We start from the raw sequence: 19687 nt of genomic DNA, 5'->3' as shown, positions 1-19687 counted from the left end.
AACAGTGACGTGCAAGGTAGCAACAAGATTGAGGGGTATATTTACTAAACTGCGGGTTTGAAAAAGTGGGGATGTTGCCTATAGCAACCAACCAGATTCTAGCTTTCATTTATTTAGTGCATTCTACAAAATGAAACCTAGTATCTGATTGGTTGCTATAGGCAACATCTCCACTTTTTCAAACCCGCTGTTTAGTAAATCTAGCCCTGAGTGTGGACTTGAGATAAGTGTTGGAAGGACCCTGTTTCTGAGAGCTTACAAACAAGTGGTGATGGGGTACAGTGAAGGAGCAGTGTAAAGGTTGGAGTGATTTACAAACCTTTACCCTAAATCCCATTCTGTGTTCCATTTTTGTGTGGAACTCTGCACAGCCAGATTTAATGCACCCATGTGAACTAGACTTTATAAACCAGAAATCAAATCTCTGTAAGATCAGACTCATTTTAGTTAAGACTGGGAATGTTGAAACACATATTGGTTTGGGGGGGGAAAAAATGTCATATATTCTATTAATAATTTTTATTTTTTTTGCACTACAGAAGTTCCTCTCTCATATGACACGCCAATAACTTACCGGTGGCATTCGTGCCATATCCATGCATGGCGCCCGGTCTTGGGTCGGAAGTCGGCCTGTCCGTTGTTGTGTATCTGGGAGCTGAAGCGAAGCAGGCGGCGGTAGCCAGAGGTGGGACTGGTGTGGGCGGCCGAGGAGGAAAGGCATTGCTCTTCATGAGCACATTGCAGCATAAACATGGGTCTGTCCTCCAAGTATGTGGTCTTCTCAACCAGGGGGGCATTTAAGACCAGATCAGGCGCAGCTGGCGGGAAGAAAGGTTGTCAGATACAGAGTGGGACTGTCAGACTTCTCCTGTAGAGTCATGACCTGTATATGCAGCATAGATAGCAGTCCCTATTTACTGTGGAGGGATAAGATACTTACTCTCTGCACAACTCAATCCTGCAGCGAATCGTCCTCCTCCGCGGGGACAGTTGATGTTGGGTCCATCGTGTCTGCAGTGCGACAGTGACATCTCGGTGCCTGAGCACTTAACGCCACTCATAATGACATCATCTGCTGTGACATCACCCTGCCAATACCATGTTTCCTGGGAAGATAGGAAAGTTCTGATTCTGAGCATTAAATGTCACTGGGAATATCACCCTTATGAAGATATTCTCTGCACTACTGAACTTAGTCCTGCCCGTTACGCCAAATCGCTAGAGAGCTGGAGAAATGCAAGACAAATTATCAGATAATACACACTCTCTTACAAAATAAATCTTAAATGTATTATTAATAATTATTAAAATGATGCCCATAGATTTATTTATACTATTGTGTTATTAACACTGCAATGTTAAAAATCTATTTTAGTGAATTAATAGGTAGAAAATGTGTTAAGTCAAAGGTTTGCTTCACTATGACTTTCTAAGAACTATCAGTCAAAGCAAAAATGAAAGGAGAATAAAATGTTAAAGGATAATTCCACATAGCAACAAGTGGTTTCCAAGAAAGGTATTACAACTAACAAGCTATTTCCAAATGCATTATGGTACTTGTGGTCTTTAGTTTTGAAAATACAGCAATGGTTTGGTCTCCTCTGGAGTACTATTGTTTATTGGGGGTGCTATGGGTGACAGACACTGCTATGCAGCCTTGGGACTGTCTAGCTGCCCCTCCCACTTCAAACTATATTTTGTGTTACCTTCTCTGCAGCTATTAGCTCTGTGGAAGACTCAAACACTAGCTGATGCAACCAGACTTTGGCAGCTTGGCGATGATCTCACAGGGGAGAGACAGATACGTGTGTCCAAAATGTATTTTTGGGGTCTCAAATGCAAGCTGTATTACTGATATTATTAGGAAGCAAAAACCATATTAACAATATATTGACTAAAACATTCACTAGGTATTGTTCCATGATTTCTGAGTAAAGTTCAAAACAAAGTTTTGTGCCTGTAATACATTCCTTCATTGTTTGTGGATTGAAACTGGAAGAACAAATCATTAAAACGTGTTAGGATATAGGCCAGTGTTGGCTAACCTGTGACACTCCATGTCTTGTGAAACTACAAGTCCCAGCATGCTTTGCCAATATATAGCAGCTTATTGCTGGAAGGATATGCTGGGACTTGTAGTTTCACAACACCTGGAGTGTCACAGCTTAGCCAACACTGAGATAGGCAAAAGCCTAACATTATTCCTGTGAACTCCATTCATTAAGGGTCATTTATGTGCAACAGGGCAGGTCCCCAGTAGCCATTTTGTGACATCACAAGTGCAAAGCAATATAGATGTTGCAGGGCTCCACCACACACTGAGCCTGATGCATCAAGGTACGCATGCTGAGGGCAATGTGTGTTTGTTTAAAAACACATGTTAATCGGCAAGGAACAGATCTGAAGATACGGGCGCTGATGATTCAGGAGTAGGTCTGCTGTGCTCTACTGCACAAGACACTGCAGGATATGTCTAATACTTAAGTAGAATATACATACACAAAAAACACAGAAAAAATAATAACTGTTGAATTAATGTTACCTGTTAATAATAAAGGCATTAATGATAGAACAGTTAAAAATAAAAAAATATTTTTTTATGTGTTTTTTTTTCTCCTCATGAAAGACATTTATTAGACTGTTCTTAATGTCTACTGAACAGAAAATACATGTTGACAGTTGCTCCTGATTGCAAACACATGTTATAGCATGCATATGAGCCTGTCATCACTAGTACTCAAGACTTAGGGCCAGATTTACTAAACTGCAGGTTTGAAAACGTGGAGATGTTGCCTATAGCAACCAATCAGATTCTAACTGTCATTTATTTAGTACATTCTACAAAATGAAAGCTAGAATCTGATTGGTTGCTATAGGCAACATCTCCACTTTTTCAAACCCGCAGTTTAGTAAGTATACCCAGCCTCGGACTGGCCTGCCGGGGAGCCGGGCTATCCAACGGTAGGCCCCGCCGCATAGAAGCTCCACCCCCTCCGTTGTTAGGGCAGAGCTTCAATGTGGCTGACTCCCCACACTTCCGACAGCGACACTTCGGTTAAACACACTACCGCAGAAGTGCAGAGAGCCACGTCTGGGCTCTCAGCACTTTTGCGGTAGTGTGTTTTTCAGTTTGAGCAGGGGAATGAAGAGACAGCGATACCCACCAATGGAGGAGGAGTTACTGTTATCCAGCCGGCTAGAGGAGCAAGAAGGAAGGACGCCAGAGCTTTACACAGGTAAGTGCGAACCCAGCCAGCCTGAGGGACATGGGGAGAGGCATGAAGGGGGGCCAGGTCAGCATGGCAGAGTGTGATGGGGGACCAAAGCAGCATGGCAGAGTGTGATGGGGGGGCCAAAGCAGCATGGCAGAGGGTGATGAAGGGGGGCCAGGAGAAGGGGGGAGCAAAAGCAGCATGATGGGCACAGTGTGATCATAAGGAGGTATAGCATGGTGATTAAGGGGCACAGTAATGTGTGTGATGGCACAGAGGGCTTGTGGAAATGTAATGTGTGTGTGGTATGTGGTGGCTAACTAATGGTTGCTATTTTGTTTGTGGGGTGAACTTGGGGCAATTTAATTTTATAGTGGGGACTATTATTTTAAGATGATTTGGTTTGGGGGCTATTAATTGAATGTGGGGCTGAGTTTGAGGAGCAAGTGGTCTATTTATTAAATGTGAATATGAATTATTTAATGGCACTGACGGTTGCGGGAAATAGGTATATTTATTATACGTAAATGCGATTAATTTATTGCAGGGGCTCTCTGGAGGGAGGGAAATAGGTTTATTAAATGGGAATACTATAACTGTAATTTTGGGGCTGGAGTATTTGCCTGAGTATTGATTGTGGGTCCTATTGATTTAATGCCGGGGCTGGTTGGAATTTTCTAAATGTACCCATTATATTTTCCAAATAGGGCCCCCAACATTCCAGGATCCAGACAAGCCGCAACTAAAGAAACCAGCAGCCACAGGTGGTAAAAGTGACAAGAACAGGTAGGACAAGCTGTTCTGAGTCTAGTGCAGGCTTGGGTAACCTGTGGCGCTCCAGGTGTTGTGAAACTACAAGTCCCAGCATACCCTTCCAGCAATAAGCTGCTGGGGCTTATAGTTTTACAACACCTGGAGTGCCACTGGCTAGCCATGCCTGGTCTAGTGGGACAATCCAGATTTTTGGTGACTGTTCTGCCCAATCTAAGGGGCAGGTCAAGACTATGTATATGTCTTTATACACACACTGCATTCTTTATATACTACACTATGGTGCTAGCTGTCATTCGTGGGCTGACCACTCCCCCACTAGTGTCTGGTCTCGCCTCTATGATGGCTGGCCAAACCCCCTCTGGTGGGCGCCTAACGTTGCAGTCCCCCGGTGGGCCCTTCATGCCCCAGTCCGACACTGAATATACCTCTTAGACTAGCTCTGTAGCTGGGGCAAGAGATACGGCAAAAATAAACAAGTGACTTTGAGACAGTCAGAGCTTGATTCAGAAGTGGCTGCGTGTGCTTGGGTTTAGCACGCCCTTACTGTACACTGGCTATGGCTATGTAGTAAGTGTCCTTTGCATACGAAGACGGAGTGGACATGGCTGCGTTTACTGGCGTATGTGCCGGTTCTGGGTATGCGCAGAGTGGTTTTGCGTACAATACACTCTGATGAATCAGGGCCAGTGTTTTTATGTTCTGTAGTGTGCACAGGTGCCTGGAATCCAGAAGAAATTATTCTCAAACCATGCTAAGAACCAGGGACATCATTAAAGCATATTAAAGGCCGCCATTTTGAAGATGAACCAATATTCATGAGAATGACTTTTATCAGTTCACTAGAAGCCGGTGATTTGACAGAACCATTCTTAAAATGGCTGCCTCCACTGTGTCTGTGCTGACAGCCCGGCTCACCTTCTACATATCAGATTGCAGTTACTCCCAGGTCAGCTTTTTCTATACTTCACAACTCTCCTACATTATGGCGGTTGTCCTGAGAGACCATTAAGGGTATGCAAATGTAATGCTCTTTCCTGGGTACACAGGGTCACAGTGGAACTCCATTTTTTGCTAGTTACTGGTGCACAAGACAGGGTCGCTTTAAGTAAAGATAATTGGTATTTTCACTGTGCCTCATCCCACCCCGTAGTTACAATATCTCAGCCACTTCTATAAATATTCGGTACTCACCTGGAACGCATGGCTCGCAAAACCCAGCCCTAGTTGCCGACACACAATCATGGCTTCCACTGTGCCCCAGCCATCACTACACACAGTCCCCCAGCGCAGGGTGCCGTTACGCTCCATCAGTACCTCCACCCGCCCCTCAGTGGGGTTACGTCCTCCGTTCAGTCGTACCTGTATGGAGTCAGAAAGGTGAGGAATGACTTTGAAGACCTGAACTATAAATCTAATATTAACATCTGACTTTGTCTAGATCGCAGGTCTTTAAACTGTACAAAGAGAAAGGCTGCACTGAACAATGTGCAGTATATTGAACGAGGGGAGTGATGTGCTAAAGTGGTTGAAAACCTCAATATGACTCTGGTTGACAATTATAATTCCACCTTAAATTTATTGGCTGGCACTTTGTGTGTCTCATAGCTAGATTTGCCAGGTAAGCCATTTAACACTGCAGAGAGAGTTCAGATGCATCCTGTGTATTATTGTAAGATTTAGTGATTTGTGTTACGTGGAGCCACACGGAGTTGTATGTGTATGTGTTTTATATATATGTGCTGTAGATGTTGACTGGGAAATGTACATTCGTGGCCAAATATATTATCATCCTTGCACTTTTTTTCAAATAACTCACAATTTCTTCTAAACATAAAATTAAATGAACATCAGTATTTGTATTTTATCTCCACAATTATTTCTCTGTTAATATTGCAGAACCGAAAAAAAGAAGAAGAAAATAAATGGCACTGACAAAATTACTGACACCCTAGACTTAATATTTGGTACCACGGCCTGTGGTCAAAATAACTGCAATCAACCGCTTCCTATAGCCATGGATGAGCTCCCTGCACCTCCCTACTAGCAGTGTGGTCTACTCTTCTTGTGCTGACTGCTCCCGTACACTCCCAGATTAGAAGGTTCTGGCTCCCAACTGCTGTTTTCACATCTCTCCACAAGTGGTCTATGAGATTTACATCTGGACTCATTGCTGGCAACTTAGAAGAGTCCAATGCCTTGTCTCGCACCATTCCTGGATGCTTTTGAAATGTGTTTGGGGTCATTGTCCTGGTAGACCCATGACCTTCGATGGAGACCCAACTTTCTGATACTGGATTCAACATTGTGCTTTAAAATGGCCTGGTAATCTCCCGATTGTCAGGCACCGTCCCCGCACACACATTAGGTGCCAGGGAAGGCTGCCCGCCTTTGTCCCATGTGCATCTCATTGCTAATCAACGGGACGCTACTTCTGGTTCTCAGCTGGAGGCTTGGGCGCATGTGCCCGAACACCGCGTCTCCATTACTAGGCATCGGAGACGCCAGCATCGCTGACTGTCTGCGGTGAGCTGTTCTGACCGCCGATCCCACGTCCACCAATGACAGGCCTCCATCATCTACTTAAACCTGACTCTGGCGCCATTAGGGTGCCAGAGTATCTAGGTCTCTAGTCTCCAGCACCTTGTTTGTCTCCTTGGATTCTGACCCGGTTCAGCCTGACATCTCTTTTGGATTTCCTTCTGGACCTATACTGATTTCTTGGTATTGACCTTTGGCATTCTGACTCCGCTCCTGCCTGCACCTTTGGTTCCTGTATTGCCTGCACGGTTTGACCTTGGACTTCAGGACTACACTTGTTCACCTTACACTTCTCTGGTAGCTATATGGGAGGTCCACGACCTGCACGTCCCTGCAGCGAACCCCAAACTCCCTTGCGGGGGTCCCTGGCAAAGACCAGAGGCGTGTTTATGTCAGCAGGTAAGACCTTCAGAGCAAATCTGTCGGTGACACAAATATCATGATGACATGCACACGTTCAAGACACTCCGTGCCAAATGCAGCACAGCAACCCCAAAACATCACTGAACCACCTTCTTTTTTGACTATAGGGAAGGGGTCTTTTAATTTTGCTTTCTGTAAACATAGGAATAATGTGCTCTAATTAGGTATCATTTGTCCATAGGACATTCTCCCAGAAGAAATTTGGCCGGTGAGTTTTGGCAAATTCCAGTTAGGCTTTGTTATGTCTCTCTCTCAGCAGTGGGGCCCTGCTAGGCCTCCTACCATATTAACCCCCTTTCACGGTACTGGCGACAAATGACGGATGGTGTGAATTGAAACTGTTGTAGCTTGGATCTATTTGGCAATTGAGGTACCTTCTCCACCATTCGAACAATCCTGCGCTGCTAATGTCAATGACATTTTCTCTTTTCAGGGAGGTTGGTTACAGTGCCATGGGCCTAAAACTTGCTAATCACATTACGTACGGTGGAAACATGAACATCAAGGTCTGTGGAGATATATTTGTAACCTTGAGATTGTCCATGTTTGGTTACAATCTTCTATATGACCTCCTCAGACAATTCTCTTTTCTCCATGCTCACTGCAGTACACACAGCGGCACTAAACAGGAGAATTAGTCCTTTTCTCTATCCAAGCTTGTTTAATGAGTGATGCTTACATTGCAGACACCTGCTACTTACCTCAGGCGAGTTCAGATCCAAAGTGAAGAATCACCTGCTTCAAGTCCAACTATTTCTAACGACTTCTAAAAGGTGACAATAATTTTGTCAGACCCATTTAAGGATTTCTGTGTGGAATAAACTATGACATTGTTCTGCACACCAAAGAAATATATATGTGGATACCAAAATGTTTTTTAATTTCAACAATTTTCTGGAAGAAATGGTGCATTATTGGAAAAAATTGCCAATATTTTTGGCCCCGACTGTCACTCGTACCCTGCTGAGGCCGGGGGCTGGGCAGAGCTCTCACCTGATTTTGGAATCCCATGGCTGGCACATTACACTTGACTGCAGCATCTTCCTCATGGTTGCAGCTCTGGACGTGGGCATTAAATTTGCAATCTATAAGTGACTTCTCAGAGCCAGTGCATCGAATATCACTCATATGAATGTGGCCCATCCCTAGGGAGGCAGGAAGACACATTAGTACTATATATGCTGATGATGTACACAAGAGGCTGTTTATGTTGTTATATTACCTTGACCCATAGGTGCTCCTGCTAAAGCCTCTTTGGCGCTTCCAAATCCAAGTTCCCTGCAGACCACGCTGGCAGACACCAAATTCCAACGATCATCACAAATTGTCCCCCACTCATTATTCTTCAGTACTTCAACCCGTCCTTCCCCAATATTAGCGCCACCCCTCAGACGCACCATTTGATGCTATAAAATGGGGTAGAAAACAGTATAAGACATATAGGGATTGTCATTGGTTTAATACCTATAGTAAGAATGGGTGTATATGTGTTATAGTAACCTCAGATGAGGTTACATGAGTGCTAAATTCCAGTTTTATTATTTCTCAATTAAATAATTGACAGCCATGTTATGTAACTGAATGCAAGCATCACTCTCTTTTATCAGGCATTTTAGAATTTCCAAAGTTCTCTACAAAGTCCACCAGTTGTACTTACAGACATGAAATCTGTTGTGTACAAGAAAAAGATGTCTCAATTCGTTTGGACATATATCAAATATCATCCGATACAGAGAATTTCAAGTGCAATGTGATTCTTGAAAAAGTCACTCTGATGACACCATCTGCTAAAATCATAGTTCACGGGGGGTTGCCTTGCTTACACTATCCTCTAGGTGGTGAGATCACGAGTATTTAGATCTCCAATGGATTTTAAATTAATTGTCTGAGCCATGTCCCTTGCCCAGTCAACTTTCAAAGCAGCCTGGAAAGTACTGGAAGCGGAGTACCCTGTGAACGGCGAATTGGGCTAGTGTGGTCCTGGAGTTCTCCATTCATTAAACTATTTTGATCATTTCACTTTTAGTTTTGGTTATACTCAGGTGTGAGTCAGAGTGGCCATGAGGCAGTATGGATGCCAATCCACCAGCATCATTTGAGGAGAGGGTTATGTCAAGTGCACCGGTGTCACCCACCCCACTTCTGTATATGTGTTCTGTTCTGAGGACTCCTCATCTATAACGTTGGGTAGAAGAGCTTAAGCCAATGACAAAATGCTCTCCTTAGATAGCAACATACAGAAGAGGAGAAACTTCAGTACAAAACAATACTTCAAAATAAAACCAATTACTATTCATTTTACACAACATATTATACAAATATATATTGAATATAAATAATTTACTAACATACCTGCAGTCCAATAAACCCTCGTGTCCATATACAACTTATTCTTAGGGGTATATTTACTAAACTGTGGGTTTGAAAAGTGGAGATTTGTAGAATGCACTAAATGACAGCTAGAATCTTATTGGTTGCTATAGGCAACATCTCCACTTTTCAAACCCACAGTTTAGTAAATATACCCCTTAATCTCTGTCCTATATTAAAAGGATACAGCTTTCTGTGTCTATATAGATAACAACTTTGGCTTTAAGTAATGACCCTTCCCCACACATAATCCCCTTCCCGCACCTCTGGCCGGAATGCTTTTCGGAAGCCTGTAGCAGGACTTGGGGCAAAGGCACGTCCAGGGGTACAGCTGACAACAGCGGGGCTTCCATCAGAGCAGGTCTCGTTAGTTTTTGGATCAGGACTAAGTACACCTCCCACAGCACAGGTGGAGATATGTGCCTCATTCCCAGTGCAGTTTGCTGACAAATGCCAGTAGCTGTTTTTCCTGCGATTGGCAAACATCCTGGGAAAAGAAGCAGTCCAATTAAAAGGTTAATAATTTGATATATACTGTACATATATTTATTACTATACAGTTATGTGTACAAAAATGTACTGCAGCCCATGGCAATCAACTGAACCTTTGCTTTAATTTTCAAAGCTGCACTAGCAAAATCCCAATATCTGATTGGTTACTATTTGTCTCAGCACTTGTGTGCACATAATTACATAAACCCCAGTGTGTTTCATATTGTCGTGGGTAGTGGTCAAAGTGTAAATGTAGAAGTGGTGGTGTGAAAATTCTAACGCCAATGTAAGTATTAGTTTTACAATGAAGGCAGTAGGAGAAGTGGCCGTATGGCATAACGCCATATACACCACTGGTCATGGTGGGAGATTGGCTGTAGTACCACCTCTGAGGAGCAGATGGCAATAAAGGCCAATTTCATTGTTCCTTGAATGCTTATTTATTTTGGCTTATAGACTATTCTGGAGCAGAATGTGCATATACTATATACTGTAGTGTATGGGCATATATGATAAGTGTAAGATTCCTGCACTTGGAAAACAACAAAGCAGGAATCCATTCAATTGTCCCTATGAAATCCCCCCCCCCTACTTAGGATGAAGTGTGAGGAATCTCACTTACTTGTACACCTTCTGGTTGTATTTCCTCTCCCCAGGGAAGCCAAACATGCCACATATTACTCGGCTGTTCTTCTGTGTCCACTGCGTGTTACACACCTGCTTCCATGTGCCTTCCACCTTCACTTCCACATACCCCTCTGTCACAGGCACACGCTTGCGGTAAGTGGCCAGAATGGCGCGTATGCGCACATCTTCCACATTGATATTCAGCTCCTGCCGGGACAGCAATGTGTTAGGCACAGACCACAACTATGGAGCGATTATTTCTTTACTGGATGCTGCTCTATTGCTGCGAAACTCCCATTCCGCATAAATCGATACGAATTGGCATGTCTTGATTTGAACATTTAATTTTTGTTTCTCCTAAAATACTGCTTGTTTGTCAGTCAATGAGTCAATGTTTTATATAACTTACAACAGTAAGCAGAGAATGGGGATAGATTTATCACATGTCTCACAATTTGTTATATATTAGTTTCTCTGCCCCTAATAATGAGATTCATCTACAAACAAAACCTAGATGTAGAACAAGGCTAAAACTGATCCTGCTAAAACTCCAAATAAGCACAACATTGCCAAGATTCACCCTTTGTCCTCCCTGGATGCCACCAAGACCATCATCCATGCACTTGTCATCTCCCACATTGATTATTGCAATCTTCTCCTCTATGGCTTGTCTGACAAATGTCTGTCCCCCTAAAATCTGTGCTGTATGCAGCGTTGCGACTAATCTTCCTCTCCTGACATCTCCTCTGCTGTGCATCTCTGCAAAATTTTCCATTGGCTCCCCATTCCCTCCAGATTACAACTCAAGTTGCTTACCCACACCTGTAAAGCCTATTTTAATGCCTCCCCTTCCTACATCTCCAACCTTGTCAAGAAATCTACCTTACTTACTTACCCTGTCAATGACCTTCTCCTCTCCTCATCACCTATCCGCACCTCACAAGACTTTGCCGTGCTGCTCCCTACATTTTGAACTCCCTGCTCTGCCTAGTCAGACTCGCCCCCAACCTCAAATCTTTCAAATACTCCCTAAAAACTTACCTATTCACACTCACCTACCCGGCCCAATCCTGCCCCTTTCACTCCACCCCTATCATCGGTGTTTACTATCTTAATCCGCTTAATGATAACTCTCACAAATTTGGCTCTCTCTACCTTCTATCTCCTCAACCTTAATGTAAGGTTTCCTTTGCACTAGTTGTGTCTTCTTATGCAGTTACTTTCTCTATAGTCTCTTGTATTGAGTTTTACTGATTCTATTGTTTCTCTTGTCCCTTGCTTATTTGTAGATTTTTTTCTGTTTATTTTTTGTTGACTGTGTGATTCAGTGACGCCATATAAACAAATTAAGATGATAATAATGAAGTATCCAGCTCAACTTTATTAGGGTATCCTGCTCTGTAAAATAAGAAATCTCATCTGTCTGTCCCTGCCACGTTACCCATAATGCTCTATTTTCCAGAGCGAATTCATGTGCGCTTACAACTTGCTGAAAAATAGATGCAGTTTGTAAGCGACTCCCACCAGCTTGGATGCCACAAAAATGATATATTCATCATACAGATAATCAGGAAATACAACATAATGCTGTCGACTTCAGGTCAGCAAACCGCAAGCTTGCAGGGCTGGTGGATATTATTCTAATTTGCCCATATATCAAATTCAGAGGCAAAAATGTATGTATAGTTAATCTTGCCTTGCAAGATACTGACTATAGATGCTGACTATAAGCAAAGAAAAGTTTATAGTATAAGGGCATTTATTCTACAGAAACAGGAGGAAATTGGAGTTCCTGTTCAAAAGAGCTTACAATCTAAAAATGCTATTTACTGTATGCATTTTCCTGTATAGTTTCTGTTATGACACTAAAGGCTCACAAGGAGATACTCTATAACTAGCTCAAGCAGATACTAGCAGAGGTGACAAGGTTGAGTCACAGTAATACACGAATAGCAAAGATGCCGTAGGAGGTATAATCATCATCATCATTTATTTATAAAGCGCCACTAATTCCGCAGCGCTGCACAGAGAACTCACTCACATCAGTGTGTGGGAGGAAACCGGAGCACCCGGAGGAAACCCACGCAAACACTGGGAGAACATACAAACTCCACACAGATAAGGCCTTGGTCGGGAATTGAACTCATGACTCCAGTGCTGTAAGGCAGAAGTGCTAACCACTTTGCCACCATGCTGCCCTCAGCACTTAGTAAGGTAGGTTCTCCAGGACTGGACAAAGAGTGTTAGCTCAGCTGCCCAGATTAGTGCTAGTAATGACAGCCTCCTCTCACAACCCATCACTGCTTTACACACCCAGTGTGAGTCACAGCCAGTGTTCCTCTCTACGTGACCAGAGCAGAGTGGAGGGGAAGACACAGTTCTAGAAGGACTGTCAGCCAGATGTTTGTGTGTCCATTCACATACTGTGTTTTCTTAGTATTTCATTCTCTTAAAAATAGGTATTTATGAAAGTGTAACACACACATACATACTTCTTTTTATTTAGGTACACTATGTTGTAATGCTTTAAATACAAAGGGCCTAAAAGGAAAATAAGACTAAAAAGGGAGTACATTTTCTCCTGGACAAACCATGTTGCAATGCAAGGAGTGCAAATTTGTTTATTATTTTGCACATAAGTTAAATACTGGCTGCTTTCTCATGTAGCACATAAATACTTGATATATTTTTGATACTTGACTTTATTTTTACACTGAAATTTAAAGTTGATCTAGGACATGCCCTTCCACAACAATAAATCTGTCCCCACATTTTAAAGTTACCTCTCCCTCCAATGCAACATGGTTTTGCCAAGGTGCAATTTTTTTTTTTGCTTTACTTTCCTTAATGAATCATGCCCAGCAAGTTTCCTTTCCTTTAGAAAATACCTCCTCCAATCAAATACATAGAGCACCTCATTCATCCATGGCTCACACACAGAGAGCACATCCTCTTTTGGGATACAAAGAGAGCACCTCCTCCATTAAGACACATACTCTATCAGAGTATAAAGAGAGCACCTCCTCCATCCAGGCACATAGAGGGCACATACTGTATCAGGGTATAAAGAGAGCACCTCCTCCATCCAGACTTTGGGCTAGATTTACTAAGCTGCGGGTTTGAAAAAGTGGGGATGTTGCCTATAGCAACCAATCAGATTCTAGCTTTCATTTATTTAGTACATTCTACAAAATGACAGCTAGAATCTGATTGGTTGCTATAGGCAACATCCCCACCTTTTCAAACCCGCAGCTTAGTAAATCTAGCCCTTGGACTGCATTAGGCCGTCTTGTCTCTCCTCTTTTCTGCATCTCCAATTGTAAGGAGGTGCAAATGTCAGATAAGCATTACAGACATAGCATGAGCCGCACAGAGAGCACCTCCTGCATCCAGGCAAACACAGAGAACACCTCCTGCATCCAGGCACACACAGAGAACACCTCCTGCATCCAGGCACACAGAGAGCTCCTCTTCTATCCAGACACACATAGAGCACCTCCTGTATCCAGACACACATGGAGCACCTCCTACATCTAGACACACATGGATCACCTCCTACATCCAGACACACATGGATCACCTCCTGCATCCAGACACACATAGAGCACCTCCTGCATCCACACACACACACACACACACACACACACACACACACACACACAGAGCACCTCATCTATCCAGACACACATAGAGCACCTCCTGCATCCACACACACAGAGAGCACCTCTTCTATCCAGACACACAGAGAGCACCTCTTCTATCCAGACACACAGAAAACACCTCCTGCATCCAGGCACACAGAGAGCTCCTCTTCTATCCAGACACACATAGAGCACCTCCTGTATCCAGACACACATGGAGCACCTCCTACATCCAGGCACACATAGAGCACCTCTTCTATCCAGGCACATAGAGCACCTCTTGCATCCAGACACACATGGATCACCTCCTGCATCCAGACACACATAGAGCACCTCCTGTATCCAGACACACATAGAGCACCTCCTGCATCCAGACACACATGGATCACCTCCTACATCCAGACACACATGGAGCACTTCCTACATCCAGACACACATGGATCACCTCCTGCATCCAGACACACAGAGAGCACCTCCTGCATCCAGGCACACAGAGAGCTCCTCTTCTATCCAGACACACATAGAGCACCTCCTGTATCCAGACACACATGGAGCACCTCCTACATCCAGACACACATGGATCACCTCCTGCATCCAGACACACATAGAGCACCTCCTGTATCCAGACACACATGGAGCACCTCCTACATCCAGACACACATGGATCACCTCCTGCATCCAGACACACCTAGAGCACCTCCTGCATCCAGACACACATAGAGCATCTCCTGCATCCAGGCACACATGGATCACCTCCTGCATCCAGACACACATAGAGCCCCTCCTGCATCCAGGCACACAGAGAGCATCTCTTCTATCCAGACACACAGAGAGCGCCTCTTCTATCTAGGCAAACAGAGAACACCTCCTGCATCCAGGCACACAGAGAGCTCCTCTTCTATCCAGACACACATAGAGCACCTCCTGTATCCAGACGCACATGGAGCACCTCCTGCATCAGAATACACATGGATCACCTCCTGCATCCAGACACACATAGAGCACCTCCTACATCCAGACACACATGGATCACCTCCTGCATCCAGACACACATAGAGCACCTCCTGCATCCAAACACACAGAGAGCACCTCCTGCATCCAGACACACATAGAGCACCTTCTGCATCCAGACACACATAGAGCACCTCCTGCATCCAGACACACATAGAGCACCTTCTGCATCCAGACACACAGAGAGCACTTCTTCTACCCAGGCACACAGACAGCACCTCTTCTACCCAGACACACATAGAGCACCTCCTGCATCCAGACACACATAGAGCACCTCCTGCATCCAGACACAGAGAGAGCACCTCCTGCATCCAGACACACATAGAGCACCTTCTGCATCCAGACACACATAGAGCACCTCCTGCATCCAGACACACATAGAGCACCTCCTGCATCCAGACACAGAGAGAGCACCTCCTGCATCCAGACACACATAGAGCACCTTCTGCATCCACACACACATAGAGCACCTCCTGCATCCAGACACACAGAGAGCACCTCCTGCATCCAGACACACAGAGAGCACCTCTTCTACCCAGGCACACAGACAGCACCTCTTCTACCCAGACACACATAGAGCACCTCCTGCATCCAGGCACACATGGAGCACCTCCTGCATCCAGGCACACATGGAGCACCTTCTGCATCCAGGCACACATGGAGCACCTCCTGCATCCAAGCACACATGGAGCACCTCCTTTATCCAGACACACATGGAGCACCTCCTGCATCCAGACACACAGAGAGCACCTCCTGCATCCAGACACACATGGAGCACCTCCTGCATACAGACACACAGAGAGCACCTCCTGCATCCAGACACACATAGAGCACCTCGTGCATCCAGACACACATGGATCACCTCCTGCATCCAGACACACATGGAGCACCTCCTGCATCCAGACACACATAGAGCACCTCCTGCATCCAGACACACATAGAGCACCTTCTGCATCCAGACACACATAGAGCACCTTCTGCATCCAGACACACAGAGAGCACTTCTTCTACCCAGGCACACAGACAGCACCTCTTCTACCCAGACACACATAGAGCACCTCCTGCATCCAGACACACATAGAGCACCTCCTGCATCCAGACACAGAGAGAGCACCTCCTGCATCCAGACACACATAGAGCACCTTCTGCATCCAGACACACATAGAGCACCTCCTGCATCCAGACACACAGAGAGCACCTCTTCTACCCAGGCACACAGACAGCACCTCTTCTACCCAGACACACATAGAGCACCTCCTGCATCCAGGCACACATGGAGCACCTCCTGCATCCAGGCACACATGGAGCACCTTCTGCATCCAGGCACACATGGAGCACCTCCTGCATCCAAGCACACATGGAGCACCTCCTGCATCCAGACACACAGAGAGCACCTCCTGCATCCAGACACACATGGAGCACCTCCTGCATACAGACACACAGAGAGCACCTCCTGCATCCAGACACACATGGAGCACCTCGTGCATCCAGACACACATGGATCACCTCCTGCATCCAGACACACATGGAGCACCTCCTGCATCCAGACACACATGGAGCACCTCGTGCATCCAGACAAACATGGACCACCTCCTGCATCCAGACACACATAGAGCTCCTCCTGCATCCAGACACACATAGAGCTCCTCCTGCATCCAGACACACAGAGAGCACCTCTTCTATCCAGGCACACATGGAGTACCTCCTGCATCCAGGCACACATGGAGCACCTCCTGCATCCAGGCACACATGGAGCACCTCCTGCATCCAGACACACATAGAGCACATCTTCTATCCAGGCACACATAGAGCACCTCCTGCATCCAGGCACACATAGAGCACCTCTTCTATCCAGGCACATGGAGCACCTCTTGCATCCAGACACATAGAGAACACCTACTGCATCCAGGCACTCAGAGAGCACCTCTTCTATCCAGGCACACATGGAGCACCTCCTGCATCCAGGCACACATAGAGCACCTTCTGCATCCAGGCACACATTGAGCACCTTCTGCATCCAGGCACACATGGAGCACCTCCTGCATCCAGGCACACATGGAGCACCTCCTGCATCCAGACACACAGAGAGCATCTCCTGCATCCAGACACACATGGAGCACCTCCTGCATCCAGACACACATGGATCACCTCCTGCATCCAGACACACAGAGAGCACCTCCTGCATCCAGACACACATGGAGCACCTCGTGCATCCAGACACACATGGATCACCTCCTGCATCCAGACACACATGGAGCACCTCCTGCATCCAGACACACAGAGAGCACCTCGTGCATCCAGACACACATGGATCACCTCGTGCATCCAGACACACATAGAGCTCCTCCTGCATCCAGACACACATAGAGCTCCTCCTGCATCCAGACACACAGAGAGCACCTCTTCTATCCAGGCACACATGGAGCACCTCCTGCATCCAGGCACACATGGAGCACCTCCTGCATCCAGGCACACATAGAGCACATCTTCTATCCAGGCACACATAGAGCACCTCCTGCATCCAGGCACACATAGAGCACCTCTTCTATCCAGGCACATAGAGCACCTCTTGCATCCAGACACATAGAGCACCTCCTGCATCCAGGCACTCAGAGAGCACCTCTTCTATCCAGTCACACATGGAGCACCTCCTGCATCCAGGCACACATAGAGCACCTCCTGCATCCAGGCACACATAGAACACCTATTCTATCAAGTCCAACAGTGAGCAACTTCACTATCCAGGCACACAAGGAGTACTGAGTCTTCCTCCATTCAGGCACATAGGCAATATATCTTGTATACAGACACACATGGAGGAGTACTTCCTCTATCCAGGAACACAGAGGGAAACCTGATCCATCCAGGAACACAGACAACATCTCTTCCATACAGGCCCACATTGGATGAAGGGATGACAAAGACAGTAAATTGCAATTTTTGGGCACATACTTAAGGGCAACATACCACCACAGTAATTCTGACACCCTTTGCTAGCATAAATGGCATTTGCCTGTCATATAAGCAAACGATAATAACCTCCTCTAGGCACACAGTGAGCACCTACTCCAGTCAGGCGCACAGTGAACACCTACTCCAGCCAGGCGCACGGTGAGCACCTACTCCAGCCAGGCGCACGGTGAGCACCTACTCCAGCCAGGCACACAGTGAGCACTTACGCCAGTCAGGCGCACAGTGAGCACCTACTCCAATCAGGCACACACCTACTCATACTTGCCAACTTTTCCTCGTTGGCTTCAGGGAGATGCCAGGGGAGGTGGGCCTGCGGGTCTTGACGAATCGCATCATTTTGGCCCCTAAACGATTGTCACAATTTTGGCCAATTACCGCAGGGGGCTGTCACTTATCTATTGTGGGGCGAGAACCGGGAGGTTGCCCTGCTCTCCCGGGAGCCCGAGATGTCTCCCAGAAATGCGGGAGTGTCCGAGAAAGTAGGCAACTATGCGTTAAAGAAAAGCAGCTAATGAATCTCTAAAGACTGAAGTGTCTTTTACATTTCTGTCTCAATTACTGAAGTCATGTTGTCTTACCTGTCAGTCCTTGATTAAATCTTGGTCTCCATGAAAATGGCCACCTCCATAGGCATCAATACATGGACATGGGACACAATGTCTGAACTGTGTCATCATGCCACAGATGGTGAAGCCAACCACGTCTTGTACTGGCTCAGCATCAGGGAGAATGCCAGACTCTTCAGGGAGTGAGGGAGATCACCCCTATTTCAGGGAGTCTCCCTGACATTCAGGGAGAGTTGGCAAGTACGCACCTACTCCAATCAGACACATAGTGAGCACCTACTCCAGCAACAATATCATCTTTTCCAGCCAGGCACAAAGACATCACCTCCCGCAGGCAGGCACACAGGGCTCACTTGCAGGTGCACTCACCAGAAAAGTATTTCTGAGTAGCCTGATCTGACTCATTGACCCATGGTGAGTATTAAAATAATGTGACCAGATCCTCTTTACATACACTCTGAAAATGTGTAAATATATTCACACACACTCTCACTGTCTAGTGTGTACACACAGTGCTTAGATTGTCTGCTATATATACATTGGCTAGACCTCCTATAGCTGTGACCACACTCTCAGCAAACACAGCTTCTTCATGCAGAAGAGACGCTGAACTTCTGACCCAGACGCTTCACAGGACATCCAGACCAAGCTCTCTGGGCACAGACACCAGGTTCCGCTTGGTCAGAGAGAGTAAACAGCGCTGAGACTGCACTGGCATGGACACACCTAAAGCAAATCGCTCACATCATGGTAAAACAGATTATGTACATTAACAAGCAGAATGACAGGAGAGTTCTGGGTGCAGCTTTCATGTAGGTAGAGTGAGCTAAGAAGAGACTGATCAATGTGGCCTTGTGTAGGTCTAACCCAGCAGGGAAGAAGGAACCAGGGAACGTATAAGTATCACAAGTGTGTTGTGGCAACTGTGTACTATACATTAGGTGTGATTGCTGTGTGCTGGTGTGAGATGCAGGAGATGGGTAAACACTAGCCCAGGCACTCCAGCAGCCTCAGGCTATCAGGGGAAGTTCATGGAGGTGGTGTAGCTGCACTAACAACT

The 19687-nt window shown here is 45.7% G+C and overlaps 1 protein-coding gene across 4 annotated transcripts in view; it reads right to left on the bottom strand.

Moving 5' to 3' along the window:
• LOXL2 (lysyl oxidase like 2) overlaps positions 1-19687 on the bottom strand; it is a 107240-nt gene that overhangs the window by 12793 nt on the left and 74760 nt on the right. For all 4 annotated transcript variants that reach the window (XM_075207206.1, XM_075207207.1, XM_075207205.1 and 1 more), the window contains 7 exons: positions 10432-10643; positions 9582-9804; positions 8170-8353; positions 7941-8092; positions 5178-5345; positions 941-1106; positions 575-818 (listed from right to left, as the gene is read on the bottom strand). In XM_075207206.1, the coding sequence (XP_075063307.1) occupies positions 575-818; positions 941-1106; positions 5178-5345; positions 7941-8092; positions 8170-8353; positions 9582-9804; positions 10432-10643 (1349 nt within the window). The remainder of the gene's footprint in view (positions 1-574; positions 819-940; positions 1107-5177; positions 5346-7940; positions 8093-8169; positions 8354-9581; positions 9805-10431; positions 10644-19687) is intronic.

This window comes from Mixophyes fleayi, chromosome 4 (genome assembly GCF_038048845.1).
Source record: "Mixophyes fleayi isolate aMixFle1 chromosome 4, aMixFle1.hap1, whole genome shotgun sequence".
In the NCBI taxonomy this organism is placed as follows: Eukaryota; Metazoa; Chordata; class Amphibia; order Anura; family Limnodynastidae; genus Mixophyes; species Mixophyes fleayi.
This window is presented reverse-complemented; position numbering and strand designations above follow the sequence as displayed.